This window comes from Corvus kubaryi, unplaced genomic scaffold (genome assembly GCF_017639235.1).
Source record: "Corvus kubaryi isolate FWS band 111438036 unplaced genomic scaffold, C.kubaryi_AGA036_p1.0 37260, whole genome shotgun sequence".
Classification (NCBI taxonomy): Eukaryota; Metazoa; Chordata; class Aves; order Passeriformes; family Corvidae; genus Corvus; species Corvus kubaryi.
The window spans coordinates 6,361,278-6,377,832 of NW_024581077.1; the positions used below are offsets into that span (position 1 = coordinate 6,361,278).

General features: G+C 43.0%; 1 protein-coding gene across 3 annotated transcripts in view; it reads left to right on the plus strand.

The window, feature by feature from the left end:
• The window catches only part of NARS2 (asparaginyl-tRNA synthetase 2, mitochondrial), a 50,378-nt gene that overhangs the window by 28,010 nt on the left and 5,813 nt on the right, over positions 1-16,555 (plus strand). For 2 of the 3 annotated variants that reach the window (XM_042024157.1, XM_042024159.1), the window contains 7 exons: positions 1,538-1,670; positions 8,494-8,592; positions 9,029-9,066; positions 10,861-10,927; positions 12,937-13,074; positions 14,160-14,257; positions 15,845-15,871. In XM_042024157.1, the coding sequence (XP_041880091.1) occupies positions 1,538-1,670; positions 8,494-8,592; positions 9,029-9,066; positions 10,861-10,927; positions 12,937-13,074; positions 14,160-14,257; positions 15,845-15,871 (600 nt within the window). The remainder of the gene's footprint in view (positions 1-1,537; positions 1,671-8,493; positions 8,593-9,028; positions 9,067-10,860; positions 10,928-12,936; positions 13,075-14,159; positions 14,258-15,844; positions 15,872-16,555) is intronic. The other variant, XM_042024158.1, reaches the window with a different exon arrangement.

Below are 16,555 nucleotides of genomic sequence, written 5' to 3' on the forward strand. Positions count from 1 at the left end.
AAAGTGTGTTATTTGGATGAGGGAAAAGAGAGCCACGGGGAAAAGAAACCTACGGGCAGGCTACGTATTCAGAGTCTTGACCTGAAACTTTCTTCTGGTGTGTTTACTACTAGCAACTCAAGGAAAAAAAAGTGCTCTTTCTTTGGATCATAACCTTTAACCAACATGTGACATGAGGGAACAGATGAGTGAAGCAGAATGTGTGTGTTCTTTTATTTGCAGCACAGATGTCTCCATAAGGGGCAAAGGAAAAATGCTGCTTTTTGTAGTGTTTGTTTATTTAAACTTCAGTTTAACAAAATTAGCCTGTTCAGAAACTTCAGTGAACATCCTTTTTAAGTTGAAAGCTTGCAGATCAAGACGCAAGTCAAATGGCAGCCCCAGCAATTAGCATGCAGCCTTTCTCGAGTGTCAGACTGTGGTTAATCTCTACTGATTGGGTTCTTTTTCTCCTACATGCTAGGAGCTAAAAATAACATCAAGTTAAAGATGTACCAAAGATGGCAGCTGCCCAGTTCATGGTTCTTCTGAAGCAGCTTGCTCTCTTCCCCAGTCATGGTTATCTTCCCATGAAGCATGAGAGGAAGCACAGATGTCACAGCATCTATTTGGGAACCTCTCACTGGCTTGAGGGCATCCAGGAGCCCAAGTGTTCATAGGCCACAGTGTAAAAGGTATTGCTTGGAGTGCAGCTTCCCGCATAAAATCAAAACTTTTAAAGGTGTGTTGGTGTTTGATAGGAAGGTTTCTCACGGAGGAAGTGGAAACACAGCATGACATGACTGGAGAACAAGAGAGGATGTATTTAAATAGACTCCTCAAAAGGTGGCTGGAGAAATGGCTTCATAATAGGAAATGCATTGGTTGCTTCAGCATCAGCCTCTATCCCAGATGTGTTCTGTGCAGTAGGGACCCCTTTCAGCTGAACCATTTTTAGCTGTGTGGAAGAGCCGAGTTCTTTATCTCGATGGCTCTCTGAGCAATGAACTTCTGTCTTACCACTAGAGGGGGACTGCACGCCATAGACCTCCCATCCTGCTGGGCTTCACTGGTCACCCTTCAGTGCTCACAAGCCCAACAACTCCAGCAGCAGGGCCCACTCTGCTCTGTTGAGCACTGGGGTCTCACAGCACCCATGAAGGTCAGGCACTGCAGCCAAAGAAATGTAAAGGCACGTGGATGAGGAGAGCGTGACTGGTACAATATCTGGGTGCTTCTCTAGTTATGTGGTTCTGCAGAATGTTGGGTTTTATTCCCACAAAGTCACAAAAAGTGTCCTGAGCACGACTTGTGTTCAGAGAAAGGTGAATAGTGTGTGTGCAACCTCCCTGCATCTGGAGCTGTGAATAACCCCTCTCCATGCCTGCATGAAGGAACGGAACAGGAACAGCAGCTTATTCAGCAGTGCCATTAAACTGGTCGAAGATGAATTGGAAACATGATTGTTTCTAGATGCTGGGAGAAAAGTGAGGACTTTAGGTGTAACAGACTCAGTTGTGTGCTGGACCTGACCTACCTGTTTCTTGCTGCCTTGCAGGGCTTTTACTCACGTGTTCACCTTTGGCCCAACGTTCCGAGCGGAAAACTCACAGAGTCGCCGGCACCTGGCAGAGTTCTATATGGTGGAGGCTGAGCTGTCCTTCACTGAAAGCCTTCAGGACATCATGCAGGTGGGCACTCCAGATGTTAATGCAGGAGTGGTACCAGAATTCCTACCTCCTTCCTGAGCTGTGCTCCCTGCCCTCAGCTGAGGTCACAGCTCCTTTCACTTTGTGTGAGCCATGTAGAGGTTGCACAGGTATTTCCCAAGGAGGAGGGTTTTCTCAGCAGAGATGAGGCCATAAAGGGGATTTGGAAGGGAAGATACAGGTGCACACAGCCCTCATCTGAGTGGGAAGCTCCAAAGTTGCTGTATTGCCAGGGAACGTAAATGTGCTTGAATAGTGCTAATGAAAGTGGCAGTCTCCCTTTCAAAATGTTCAGCACCTTTCCACTGAATGAGCAGTGTTTAAGCAGTGTGTCCCTTGGTGTTCTCTGTAAAGGCCTCCTTGAAATCTGCATTGAAATCTCAAGTAGGAAGAACAGTTTCTGGCATACACTGTTCACTGTGGCTTTAGTGGAAGACTGGAGGAAATCCTTAGCTGGCTTTTGATTTTTCAGGATTGATCTCTCAGTTGCAGTTTAACCACATGAGGGATGCTAATGCACCTTACTAGTCTCAGCATAAGCCAGCTTATACCCAGTAGGACTTGTGAGTAAACATCCACACGCACTCTCATTTATCAGATAAGCTCTGTGGAAAGCGATTGGAGAAATAACCTTATAAAAAAAAATACCTGGGGCACTGGCTGCAGATTTATAAAATAACATCCAGGTGGTGGTTTCTTCAGCATGGGTCATATACAGTGCTGAATCAGCATGGCCTGAGAGCAGAGCTGACATGCTCTGTGTGCTGCTTCTGAATCTGGGATGTCTGGATGGCACTGGGCTGTGTGGACTGACCTGTTGGGAGTCTGTGCTCCATTATGAATAGCATCCTGCTCTTCCTCTTCTCTCTCCTTTTCTCCACAACAGCATTTGTAAAGCACAGCCTATGTATGTGTGCATACCTTAATTCCTGAGCCCTCTGTTTCTCTAGGTAATCAGGAGCCAGTTGAAATATTCACTGCTTTTATCTAGTATAACAAGCAGTGAATGTGGTGTTTGAGCCCTTCAACACAGAGTCAACATATCTTGTGTGGAGAACCCTGATTTCCTGGCTTTTGAAGTACAAACAGCCAGTTCAGACAATCAGAGAATTAGATTTGAGAACTGTTTTGGAATATGTAGGGCTTTTATTTGTAGTGAAAGGCGGAACTTTCCCCCTCAGTTTTGCCTTTGTTGTTGCTAAGTATCTTGTGAAGTCTCAGCTTGTGCTCTCTTTTAAATCTTCCCTCTGTCCCAAAGTCTTTTACGAGCAGCTTTCCCTATAACAGGAAATCTCCTAGTAGCCATTATTTTGCATTTCTCATAGTGAGTTTGTATTGCAACAGGCTTAATTTTCTGGTGTTCTTACTTGCAGAAGTGGAGTTCCCATTTTGTTTATTTTTAAATCATTGGGCAATCTCTCTTAAAACGAAACAAACAAAAAAACGTAACCAACAGAAAACCCTGCCAGTTGCTCTAAAGCCCTAAGTTTCTTTCCTGGTGTAACTGACCTAAATTCAGTGTTCCCTTACGTATCTGCCCGTCGGGTGTTTTGTCTGTTTATTGTCATCTGCAAGTTCTTTATTCAGTGCAAAACGCCCAGTTGAAAGCCTTGGGGGCTCTTGGCCAGGGTTAGCATCCAAACTTTGTCCTCACATAAGGAGCTGGATTGTTTAAAATTTACTTTTTAAATTGCTATTCAACATTTGGACTAAGTATCTCTCACTTGAGTAAGTTTGCATGCTGGGAATGCTCAGCTTCTTCATGGACGTCTTGAAGTATTTGGTTATACACACCTTTAAAGAGCCTTGCTACAAAGATGTACGTTTGCCATTTGCTTATGAGGCTTGAGATCTTTCAGCCAAAGCTCCAAAAGAAACATAGCTTTCCTTACAAAATAAAAGGAAAAAAGATGATTTAATAACCAAGTTACATGTATTTGGGAACAAAGAGCCTGAAATCTTAGAGCAGCATTTTTTCCCCACTGTAATTGCACAGAGTAGTGCTCAGTTATTCCTAAATTAGTAGCACAGTTCTTGTGAAGTCTCACGTGTCTTAATCATGCAATCTAAATTTCTGTTCTGTGCCAGAACATGTTTTAGTGCTACAAAGAAGCTTCAACTCTCACAATACTGGTTTCACAATGCTTTCTGTGGAAAGTCCCATGTGCTCAGTGCAGCACTTTACACTGCATGGCTGGGTGATAGTATTTCTGCTTTAGTGTACAGGGTGCATGTAAGGGTATCTAAGGAGGGACTTCTGTAGCCTCTTTCCTTAAGTCCAGTTAAGAAATTGGGCCAGGTTGCCCCAAGGTACTTCTCCTCCAAAATGGATGAGAAAGAGAAGGATTTAGAAGAAGGTCAGGTAGCAGTGGAAGAGGTCCAATTGTGGAAGTGTCTGGACTCACCAGAGATGTCAGCCTTCCAGTACCTGAATTGGAGGTCCCAGGTCTCCAGTTTCATTTGTTCCCTGAGATGCCTGTTATCAGTCTCTCCCTCTCTCTTCAATGCTGTGTCATGTAGTTGTATTTGTAGGCCATTGTCTTCTATTTTTCATTCCACTGTCTCAGCACTGCAGTAGATTTAAAGGATCCCCCTTCATTCATGACACTAATGGAGTCTCAGAGAGGCTATATGATATAGTCATTATTGAATTTCATCAAAAGCACATACAAAGCGATGCTACTAAAAAAGACATTATTTAGGCTGTAAAGTTAGGAAATGCCAGAAGGAAGTTTTCCTGAGGGCATTTTCAGGAGTTTATGCATAGTGTTAGTCTTCCTTAACAAGATCACGTCCTAGCACCACTGTCTCTTTAAGGGATGGAGAATATGTCTCTTTAAGATGAAGAATACAATTTAACACTCAGTATTTGAGCTCTGTCCTGAGGGCAGAAGTATTGTCTTCCACTGGTTATGTACTTCATCAAAGTTAATTTGCTGTCATTACAGCCTAGTGACATGGAGCATTGTTACCTCCATTTTACAGAGGGGAGGTCAGGTGTGAAATGAAATCAGTAGCACCGATTTTGGGTGTCAGCTTTAGAGAGCTTGCATCTAAAAGATGTATGTGATTTGATTTCCAGACTAGCTTACACTCAGCATTCTGTCTTCAGTACCAAGTCTGAGGCACTTGGGCAAGTCTGGCTGCAGTTTTGAGGGAGCAAACACTGGTAATCACATGGAGAGGTTTGTTCTAAGTATCTTGCACAACACTCTTTAGGGACATTGGGGTATCTACAGGACTGTAGGTGCCTTGTCTGAGGTGGCATCCAGCTGCCATAGCTGAGGCTTTTTCTCTTCCCTAACTTTTATCAGCATTCAGCTTCAATGGCCAGTGGAGCAGTGGTCTGGCAGACAAGTCTCCTTCCTTGCACAGCAACAGCATCTCTCCAGAGTAGGGCCTGACCTGTTGGTTGTGTTGCTGAGAGAAAAGATTTTATGACCAAGACCAGATGTGAATCCTCCCCTCTGTGTGTGTGTGTGTGTGTGTGTGTGCACACATGTACAGTGTGTGTGAGCAAGCATGGAGGCAACAAATAGTGGGCCACTGGTGAGTGTTTCATACGTAAGTAGCCTGTGATCTACATTGCATTCATATGCATGCCCAGGTAAATACATAAATAAAAATCCTACTGGCAGGTCATGTGATTTTTCTTACGTAATAAAAATGATTATTTGAACTTCCTTGGAGTACACAGCATCTTCAGTTGCTGCTGCTGACTTTTACTGCTGCTTTATTGATGATTTGCTCTGTTTCAACTCTGGTCATAATTTTATTTGGGAAGAGGGTAAGTTGCAGTATCAAAAGATCCAGGGTACAATTAAGCAATACCCTTGGGAGCTGCTCCTAATCAAAATTGAACTGTTAACCATTAAATAACAGAGCAACATTGGGGAAGGCCAAGGTTGATACTGCTGAAGTTTCAAAAGTGAAAATCAAAAGAGGTGGACTAAAAGGGTTGAAGGAAGGGAGAAAGATTTAACCTCTGTCGTCCTTACCTGCCCTTCTACCAGCACAGTTTCCACATTGCCATTGTGAAGCAACCACATTGTTGGACTTTTGGGATATCTGGAGTCCCACCTGTGAGATGAGCTACTTGATGTGATTCCAGTGCCTTTTTCCCTGTATAGGTCTCCTGTCAAACATGTTTCTTCCAGAGTGTCTTCAAACCAGTCACCTGTATCTCAAACTCATGTGTTGCCTTAAACCAGCAAGCCAGTGGTTACACATCTGCACTCATTTTTCCTATAGCCTACTTTGCAGTCCTTCATTATACTCTCTGCTTAAAGACATAAATTCTCAGTTTGAGTGATTTTTTCCCTCCTTTTCTTTTTTTCCATCTACTGTTTGTGCCTAGTACACATTTGTCATAAATAAGAGCAGTGAGGAGGCCAGTGTATGACCCACGTGTCTGTCTTTTTTGCCAGGATAAAACCTCAGTCTCAAACCTGGAAATATTTCTCAGATTGTTTTTCCCATACCACCCACATCTTTTTTCCACAAGAGGAAGCTGCTTATGTTGAGTGCTGTGGGAACCTAATTGTTACTTTATCGCACAGTGAGGAAAAAAAGTGCTAATTAAACAACATGCTTTTCTGAAACCAGATGATGCTTTCATTTTCTAGAAAGAGGAAGCTTAATGTAAAATCCCTTCGTCTCTGCCTGGTGAAACCAGATGAATTGCCAAGAAGTTTTCTAATTTCATTTGCATAAGCCTTTTTCTAGCTACTTTGAAGAAAGTTCAAAGCTGACTGTTTGGTTATTTGCCACTCAGCAGCAGGAATGCTGGCTTTTCATTTCCTCTGTGAGTATTAGGAGGGGTAAAACTGTTCATCTGCATATGATAATGCTGTTCCCTTATTTGCATCTTCCCGTTTTTAAAAGGAGGGCCCAGGTTGATGCAGGAGTCTTGAGTCTGAGTTTGGCTCCAGAGGAGTCCAAATGGACTGCTTTGCTTCACTAGGCTGGTGGGATGCAGAGGTTGTTCACCAGCACAGAGCAGTGTTTCAGCAGCTTGGCACAAGTGTGAAGGATGTTCTTCTAAACATAAGTTTGAACAACATGCCTGAAATCTCATCTTGCCTATGTCAGTAGCCTAGCTCCTTTGTTTCTGTGCCTTGTGTTCCTCTTACATTGTAAGATCTGGTTCCTTTTAAGGCATAGACCTACTGCTTCTTCTTCTTGAGATTTGCTGACTGAACAATAGGTTCATCTTTTCAGTCACAGGCTTTGTGGTATCTAGGGGCTGCTGCTCACCTAGGTATCATTAGCGGAAACTTCACTTCTGTCAACTCTGTGATGCCTTTTCCTGGTCTTAAAATCAAGAGTCAGACACTGTTAGAAGGGAAAAAGGGATTTTACCTCTGTATTTATTTTAAGGATCCTTAGGTGCACTATGTTTAGGTCAAATGCACCTCAATGCACACAGCAATGCACACCCACCCACAATAGATCTGGTATAACATTATATGTCTTACTAATTAGCATATCTATCAAAGATTGCCCAGTGAGAGGCTCAAATGAGCCCTCCTCCCCAAGGAACCTTCCCCTGGATGGTTCTATCTTGGTTTACAGAATGTGTTCTGGAGAGGACCTTGGGGTCTGGGGCACACTGATCCCTAACTACGAAGCTTCTAAGATGTTTAGTCTCCTAGTTTGACAAACAAGTCCAAGAATGAAGGCAAAAAGCACTAAGAATACAGAAGTTGTAAAAAGGTGTAAAAGAAAAGGCAAAAAGTCTTCATGGCATCATCTGCAATTAATAAAGCAGTTATTATGCTCATCAAAAAAACCAACCAGGAATGTGCCAGAACTTTGAGATGCTTTTTGTTAGGAAAAACCTTGTCCCATCCCAGGCTGAGATGATGTGCAGCCCCAGCTGCATTGCTCTGTTCTTACAAAGGAAATGAGAATAGGAGGGTGATTTTGAAGAAGAGGTGGGATGATCATCAGTTGATACCACAGGTGTCAACTACCTGCTTTGTGCTGGTGTAAGACTACAGGGAGCCATGGGAACTCTTAGTCTGCACAACAGCAAGTGGCTTGGATGCTTTGCTCAACCAAAAGAGAAAATGGGTTGATGAAAATGCAGTAGCATCCCATATGGGGGCTTTTAATGGCATTTTAATTTCTTAATGAGTGAAGCCCGTTTTACTGGATAAGTACATCCAAATTGGATGATAATGTCATTTAGTTAATCCACATTAGTTTAGGGAAATGGAACCACATCTTTTTAGTTTCTCAAACATCCCTGCATTGATGTGTCCTCTGCTTTAGCTCTCTACTCATCTTTGCCCTTACTGCACGGAGTCTCCCTAGCTGAGATCTGTTTGATGGGTTTGCTCTACATACTACATGTTTATTCTCTTTCCTTCGGTTTTGCCTTTTCTAACAACAAAGCATAAATCTGGAATTGTTCATCACAGGACAGATTCCTCACTAAGAATTAGTCAAGACCAGAGCCACAAATGGTTGTAACATGTGTCTGTGGCTGGCCAGGATTGCTGCTTGAATATTTTAGCTGTGGTTTATTTTGCTGGAGATACCTGACTGAAGATACTGAGACCATCAGCTGACATTGAAGCCCTAAACCCATCGCAAAAATAAAGATTCCAGTCATCTTCAGCTACTAAGCAAGCCTGCTGATTAGGAGCATTAGCAAGATGGTTCCCTCCTATGCAGTCTGGCCATGCAGAAGGACAGAAGCTCCTTCTGTACCCTTTGGCTGATGTGTATTGTGTTTCATTTATAGTCTGGGACACCTAAGCAATGTTCATTTTTCATGCATTCCTTTTTTCTCTGTTAGGTTATGGAAGATCTCTTCAAGACAGTGACAAGCACTGTGCTCTCCAAATGTCCTCATGATGTTGAGCTTTTTCATAAATACATAGCTCCTGCACAGAAGGTAATGCATGTGACAGGAAAGAACTGCAATCCTGTCCTGTGTTTTTGGGGTTCTTGGCTATGGGAAGGCTTATTTTTTTTTAATTTTTTTTCTTTTTTTACTGTGTTGTCCTGTGTTAAGAAAGTGTAAAAAGCTAAATATCAGCTTGAGCTTAAGTGGTTGTTCAGGCCAACAGAGAGAGGACACACAACTTTGTGTAGCTGGTAGCAAGTGTGGTAGGACTGTAGTTCTCACTTCATCTGGCAGCCTCTGAATCAGCAGTTTCAATAATTGGGTACCCTTTTAGCACCGAATGGCCAGGAATGGATTTTGACCTATATCTAGATCAGAAAGCAGTCCCACAAATTGCACTGTAGAGGGAGATCACTTTCCTGAGTTTTCCCCTGAACCCTTAAGGGTAGCTTTACATGTTTATGTTTTTCTTGTTTTGACCAAGGGCAGGCTGGAACAAATACTGAAGCACAAATTTATGATGTAAGTACTATTTCAAAATGATCTTGCAGAGGGCTTTTGGGGAAAGAGTTCCTATTTTGTATATGTTCTTTTTCTTTCACAACTCAGTGTCTTCTGGGTTAGCATAATGTCTCTAAAAGAGCATGAGTTGCAGTTCCCTTTTACTGTTTGTCAGGTATACCCTTTCACCTCTGCATGAGACTGACACCTGAATCTGCTGGCCTTTGGCTTTTGCTCCCCTGAACAAGATCCTCAAGAGTATTCTCCTTCCAGCCTGCACAATGTACCTGCACAATGGTTGCTCACAGTACCTGCACAATGGTTGCTCACAGTCTTGCTTGGTTTTGGCTTTGATGCTCTGCTTTCATTCACACTTTCACTCCAGTGGCTCTCTTTTTATGAAAGTATTTTATGCTATTTAAAAATCCCAATTGGTTTTCTATTCCCAATTGATTGTGTAACTCCTAATCCCAGTTCTGTTCGTGCTGAAGAACTTAAGGGTTTGGGTATCCCTCACTGGCCCCCAGGAGTGCCACATCCTCCCTACTCCTGCTTGTCTCTTCAAATGGTGGAGCTCTCCATTTATCCCACAGAACATTGTAGGAGTTCTCATCCCAGCCTTGGTTATCTTGTTAAGCAGCTACAGCCACACTTGGGCAACAGGATCATGGATCCCCCCTGTGCCTCTGCCTGCATGAGCACCAGGGGACACCTCAGTGAAGTTACCATCTCCCCATTTCAGTCCTCTCTTTGGACGTAACTGATGTTCCTGAAAGGACAAAGTTGCACCCAGCTTCTCCCATGCTCCAAGGAAAAGGAGGGAGAGTCAGACCATCCCTTTCTCCCTCTCTGTCTCTCCCTTCATCAGCTGCTGGCAGGTCTGGGGCATTCCTGGCTTACACACATTGGTTACATGTGTTGAACGTGTGCCAGTGATATACCTCATTTGGTCTGTGGCCTCACATAACCCAAACATGTGGAGCAATATATTTCTTCTTGAGGTATTTCCTCCAGAAGCCTTCCGTGGTTTAGTGAAACCTTGTAACAGGGTGTAAAGAGTGCTCCTTAGGGAATTTGGTTTTAGTTGGATTTAGGTGGTGATACAAAGATGAAATTATTGTGATCATTTATTATTCTTTCTTCTCTCTGTCCACAACATTTTGCTTGGTATGTGGAAAACTTGGCTGCCACATTATCTTCCAGTGAGTCTTGATTTCCAGTTACCAAACCTGGAGCAGTGTTCACTGCACTTTTTCTGTTTGCTTTGCCATGATGCTGTTCTTTTGTGCTGGTGGAAATTGGCGGAGAATCTGCTCTCAAATCTGCCAGAGAAGTAGAGAAACAGTGGTGTACATAAATCGCATGGTTTTTACAAAGTAAAGTGGAAACATTTGAGCTACAAGCCCTTTGCACCCTGGGCTGTTATTTTTGCCTAACACACCCTGAACTATGTTGTTCTAGCTATGCTGATGTGGACATACTGTTTTCTTTTAAAAAATCCACAGATTTCTGTGAAGCAATTCTCTGCAGAGCTCACTTCTGACTGAAATGCAACATTGCAATAATGCAGAAGTGTTGAGAGCTTAGCACTTCCTGCCCTGCATGTAGCCAAAGCACAGGAAAGCATAGGATTCTTGCCATATAAAATGCTTTTTGGTTTCTGTCCAAAGAAGCATTGCTGGGAAGTCTGACATTACACACAAGTTGGCATGGTAGTGGGGAAATGCGTCCTTAATTTTCCAGCGTGGCACTTAGCCAGAAAACTTTGTTATTTCTTTCATAGTTATCTTAAAGACTTTTTTCTTCCTCTGGCAGAATTTCCTACAGTGAAGCAGTGGAAATTTTGAAGCAAGCTCCTCAAACTTTCACTTTCAAGCCAGAGGTAGGTCGTTACCAGCTGGTGTGTCCTTATGTAAAGCCTGAACTTTCTTGTGGAGGGCTGGGAGCCCTTGGCACAAGAGCCCTCTGCACTCCCTTGGAGGAGAGAGGCCTGAGGGCAAGAAGACCTTCCCCAGAGATAAGCAACCTTCCTCTGGGTCATGTCGAGAAAGTGAACCACCCCCAGCATGCCTTGTTTCTATATGATAATAGCCTGTACCCAGCTGGCTAGTTGGTTTCTACCCTACCCCCTGCCTTCCCCATATGACCTCTGTCCCCAAGCCCTGATGGAGGGAGTTCTCATCCCTGGCCTCCCCTTCACAGGGGCTGCTGGACAATAAAAACCACCTCTGTGGAACTGCTATGCGAGGCTCCTGTCTCTCTGTCCCCGAGTTTGCCTCGGGTGATTTCACAAAGAGCTGAATCACAAGAGCTGGAATCACCTGTAGCTGAGAAATCACTACACTTGCTGAAATCACCTGCTGCCCAGGGAAGCCAACCACGGCCCCTGGAGGAGTTGTTCCTTGCAGGACACTCTTTTTGGGAAGGTCGTGGCACACGGGATTGTCCACCCTCAGCTCTCCAGAAAAGCAGCACTTTCTCTCATATCACAAAGTTGTTACTTTGCACAGATTATCTGCCTCCTGGGGTGTTTTGTTTGCTGGGTTGTAAATCAGGTGTAACTTTTTGTCCTTTGGGGTTGAAACAGAAGCAATACAAGCAGTGAGATGTGTAGCAGAAGAACATGTAACACTTGAGGGAAGGAAGTGATGAGATTGCAGTTGAAGGACCAAGGCTTTAGCAAAGGCACTTCTCTTTCCTGTATGTGAGTAGTGCTGAGAGTGTTGCAGATTCAGTAGCAATCCTCTAAGAAGAGTTGCTGTAATAGTTTTCAAAAAAAGGAAAGATAAGAGGATAGCACTGAAAGTTTGACAAGGATTAATAAACCAATACCATGTCAAAATACCATGTATTCTAAACGTAGGTAAAGGGAATTCCTTGTCTTTCCAAAGCATAGACATGGACTGGGAAAAAGAGTAACATGCTAGTCTTTCAAAGCTGTTAGATTATGGTTTTCTAAAAATCTTATTTTGGCCAGTTTCAAACACACACACACTCCAGTATGAGACAGCATTTGTGGTGGTGCTCATCTTATGTGTATATTGTTTAATCATTATCTCATTATGATACTTTGAGGAAAATAACCCTCTGGCTGAAGCCACCCTCATAGCCAGTTGTGTAACTGTCTCATCTCTGTGCACAAGTGGGTGTAGAACCTCAAATCTTGCATCTGAACTACCTGGATCTGAGACAGAAAACTTGGGATATTTTAGTATGAAGAGGGTCTGGGGGAGGTCTGTTAGACTCTTCCCCTTCCATTCCCCCAATATTCTTTGCACGTCCTATAAACAGACTGGGAGTCTCAAGTCAAAAGCCACAGGATTTATAACATCCCTGGAAAAAAGGAAAAGTGAGGGGCATTGCAAATGACAAGGTTTCTGATGACAAAGAAGTGGTTAATAGGATGCTAGGTTTTCTTAAGTGAGAATTAATGTAGCATGTAACAGGACACAGCAGGGAAGAGAGCAATCAGCCTAGGAGAGCTGCTTTCTATACACCAAAGGTAATACTGAAAGAAGGCTGGTTTGCTGGGTCAAGTAAGCTGGCCTCGGATAGGTGCCTGTTTCCCTTTAGGTATGCAGAGTGTGGTTTGCGGGTTTTGGTTGTTCATTTGGGATTTTTCCTGATTTGAGACCAGATGCTTGGGCTTGATGCAGGGACGATCTAGCCCTGTTCTGTGAAGTTAAATCATATTATATTCCATGCTTTGCTCTGCCTGAAAACTTGTGAAGCTGTTTACTTCCCAGTGACCTGTATGAGAAGTTGCTTTGCTTGGTTTCATGTTACTCGAAGCAGCACATCTCTCTATATGTACAGGGATTTTGCTGGGTCTCTTACCATGGTCAAGAGGCACCAAAGCAGATTCCCAGGCCCCTTTTGTTGTCTTTACAGTGGGGCTGTGACCTCCAAACGGAACATGAGAAGTACCTGGTGAAGCACTGTGGTGAGGTTCCTGTGTTTGTGGTTAACTACCCATATGACCTCAAACCTTTCTACATGCGGGACAATGAAGATGGACCTCAGCACACAGTGAGTCCATGGGTCACACCTCTACCACTTCTTTGTCTAGGCACATGTCTTGGCCTACTGATAGACATCATCTGCTGGGCCTGCCCTCAAGAAGTTCAAGATAAGATACGACCATCAGGTGATCCTGTCCATTTTTTTTCCTGTTGTTGAAAAAATACCCAAAGCAGGAACAACAGGAGGAGGAAGATTCTGGAGTTGGGATAGTGTTAACTTTTTGTTTAGTTTCCTTCAGACAAGTTTATCATAGTTTATTTCTTTTCCTGGTAAACTTTTGTACTGTTAGGTGAAATGCCTAGAACTGGATGGTTTCAAGCAGTCTGTGATTCTCGTCATCCAAATGTAGCATCCATGTAATACTCAAATAGCAGATAGGCACAAGAAGTAAGCTCTTTATCAAGTCTCATGCTTTGAAATTGTGATTTCTCAACTGAACTGAGACAACCTGAAGCATTGCTTGTGCTAAACAGAGCAACTACTCCACCATGTACCACTGTGGCTTCAGTGGCTTTAATTCTAGCAACATTTCAGCTGTGGGATAAGAAAAGTAACCCTAGAAGACAAAACAGAGAAGACAGACAGCCCAAACCTAACAGCCTAAGTGGTAACACTTGGATCCTAACACTTGGATCCAGCACATGAGTGCCATTGCTTCCATATCCATTCAAGGAATGGGGGTAGAAAGGGCTGAACACAAGCTACAGCATCAGAGTAGGGAATCAGGGCTTCAGAAAACTTGCCCGTGTGTCTTGCTGTCTTTGAGCTGCTGTTGGGTTCTTTATAACCTCACACAGGTTGTCACCAGAGTAACTTGGTGAGATTCAGTTCAAACCACTTGCAGTTGATGTCCTCAATCTGGGACATCACTGCTATCATTTAGGTTTCTGTAGATTAGTGATGTTTATCCTTGCAAAATTTCCTCCCAGCCTTCTTCTGTCAACAGGAGACTTCTCAGGTATGTGCATATCCCTATGTAAGTGTCCTGGACACTGGAAGAATTACAGTAGGGTTTTATCAAAAACCATCAGTGTCAACTGTTCTGCTAATCACTGTGTGGCATGACTTGAATTAGTTTTCTTTCTTTGAAGGTTGCAGCTGTTGATCTCCTTGTACCAGGAGTAGGGGAGTTGTGTGGAGGCAGCTTGAGAGAGGAGCGACTGCCCTTCCTCAAATCACGCTTACAGAGGTATGGAAAATCTGCAGATGACAGGAGACTAGCCTGACCAAGAGAGTGTTTCAGCAGCTCTCAGTGGTTGGCAAGACAGAGGAGTGCAAGGGCAGCTAATAGTATTTAAAAGAAGCCTATTTTTGTCTTTGTGATATCAATTTATCTGAGTAGATTCTTGTGCTTCTGTTGTAGGTGTGCAAAGGGCCTCTCTGTTTTAGCTCACCAGAGAAGAAAAGTTTTCTTTATGCTAAGAGGCCAAGGCAGGAGAATGCCTCAGCTCTGCTGTGACTGTCTGGAGCAGGGTCTGCTGTGGGAGACTTCATCCTTGAGCCTTTTCTTCACAGTTTTTGTGGCTGAAAGTGGATTGTGAAGGTGGAAGTTGTCACATATACAGAACTTAGATATCCGTCATCACGTTGTGTAACTGAGGAATTGCAGTTTTGGTCAGAAGCTTTGCCAGTTGTGATGCAGCTGGCCTCAGTGATGGGCCTGATTTCAGAGAATATGGTTCTTTGCTAATAGTTTCATGGGAAACTTCACTGAAACTGCCCAAGACCTATACTGTGTCATGTGGGCCCTTCCTTCCCTGCTGCCTTAGGTCAGCATCTTGTTCCTTTTGGTAATTTTAGGCTAACTTCAATGTCAGAATATCAAAGCTGCTGTTTAATTAACAATTATTGATGTTATACATGGGGTAATTCTCCATAGACAGTTATTCTCTGGATCCTATCTGATTGTTCAAAAATTTTGTAGAATCAGAGAATGGTTTGGGTTGGAAGGTACCTTAAAGACCATCTACTTCCAACCCCACTGCCATGGGCAGGGACACCTTCCATGAGATCAGGTTGTGCAAAGTCCCATCCAGCACCTGAACACTTCTGTTTGGGCCAGTCATACACTTGTGCAATGTAGTTCTGGAGGAAGGTTAATCCCAGAGTAACACCACTTGCACATTGGGAATTAATCTGTTGTTTAAATCAGCCACATGCTCACACAGATAGGTCTAGTCAGTGGAGAAGAGCAAAATCTATTTCAGCATAATGAATCCAAAAGGCACAGGACAGTTAAATCACCAGAACATTAATTCTCTGTTGTTAGTATAGGATAATGATATTCCCTGTGCTTCCTGCTACTCTCCCTGTAGGTTTTCTGAGGTAGGGATGCTTCAATTGATGTAAAGTACAGTGTTGCCTGCTGCACTTTTTCAATCAAAACTTTTTGCCAGTATCTGAGTCCACAGTCCTCAGGAAGAAGAGAATGGTCCATGTGGAGTTTCAAGCCAGACTTTCTTGTTTGTCAGGAAAGTCACAGAAAGCATTTCAAGATACAAATGGGGTGTGTCTTCAGTAAGTCACACCTCCTTTCACGTTTTTGTTAATTTTGAGTCCTCAGGATCTGATTTTGTTGAGCCCCAATACTTTAGACCTTTGAATTCTATTTCTTGCAGAACCAGCATAACCTTAGAGAGAAGAACAGGATTCTTGTCTCCTTATGCATTAATTCACCAGACTTTCTCTTTTCTTGTAGCATCCTCTTCCAGGCAAGTGCTGCTTGTGCAGAATAACTGTTCCTTTACTTACAGGGGGTTTTCTTTTTGTTTCACAGATTAGGACTCACAGATGCCTATCAATGGTAAGATGCAAGCTCTATTTCTTCTTTTGAGATTATTTAAGCAGCTGGGGTTTTCTGTTTTTTTAAAATTTTGGTCCTGTTCTTGAGGGAACATTTTTTGGCCTGTTGCCCTGCCATCACTGCCAGTCTAAATGAAAGAGGCAGTTCATTTAAACAAAGTTTAATCTAATGCTTCTTAGTTTATGCTTGCAGTTTGTCCAGTCATGGCACAGGTCATTCCTCTAAGGATTGCATGAGGTGGATTAATTTACAACCCATAATGATTTTTGATATTAAATCATTAGGCTGTGTTTGAAGTTGGGTAGATTCTGACCACTCTGCACGAGATAAACAGGTTACAGAACCACAAGCAATTTGTGACCTTTAACAGGTCTATGAAAAACTCCCTTAGCAATTGACAGGGCAATTGAGTCGAAAAATCTTCCCTAGCAAAGCAGTTAAAGCAATTAAAACTGTCCTTCTAAGGAGACAGATCAACCTTTGAATTAAAAGTTTAACCTATTAAAACGACAGAAGGTTCTTAGTGTTCCTCTTGACAATTGTTCCTTGGCATATACTTCGTCATAGCTACTGAGAGAGTGCTGGTGCAGAGAATTTTAAATTTAGAAGAGTATATTCAAATATTCTGCAGTATTTGGATTGATCATTAGGAAGGCCACCTTGAAAGAAAGCAAGGTATAGGTT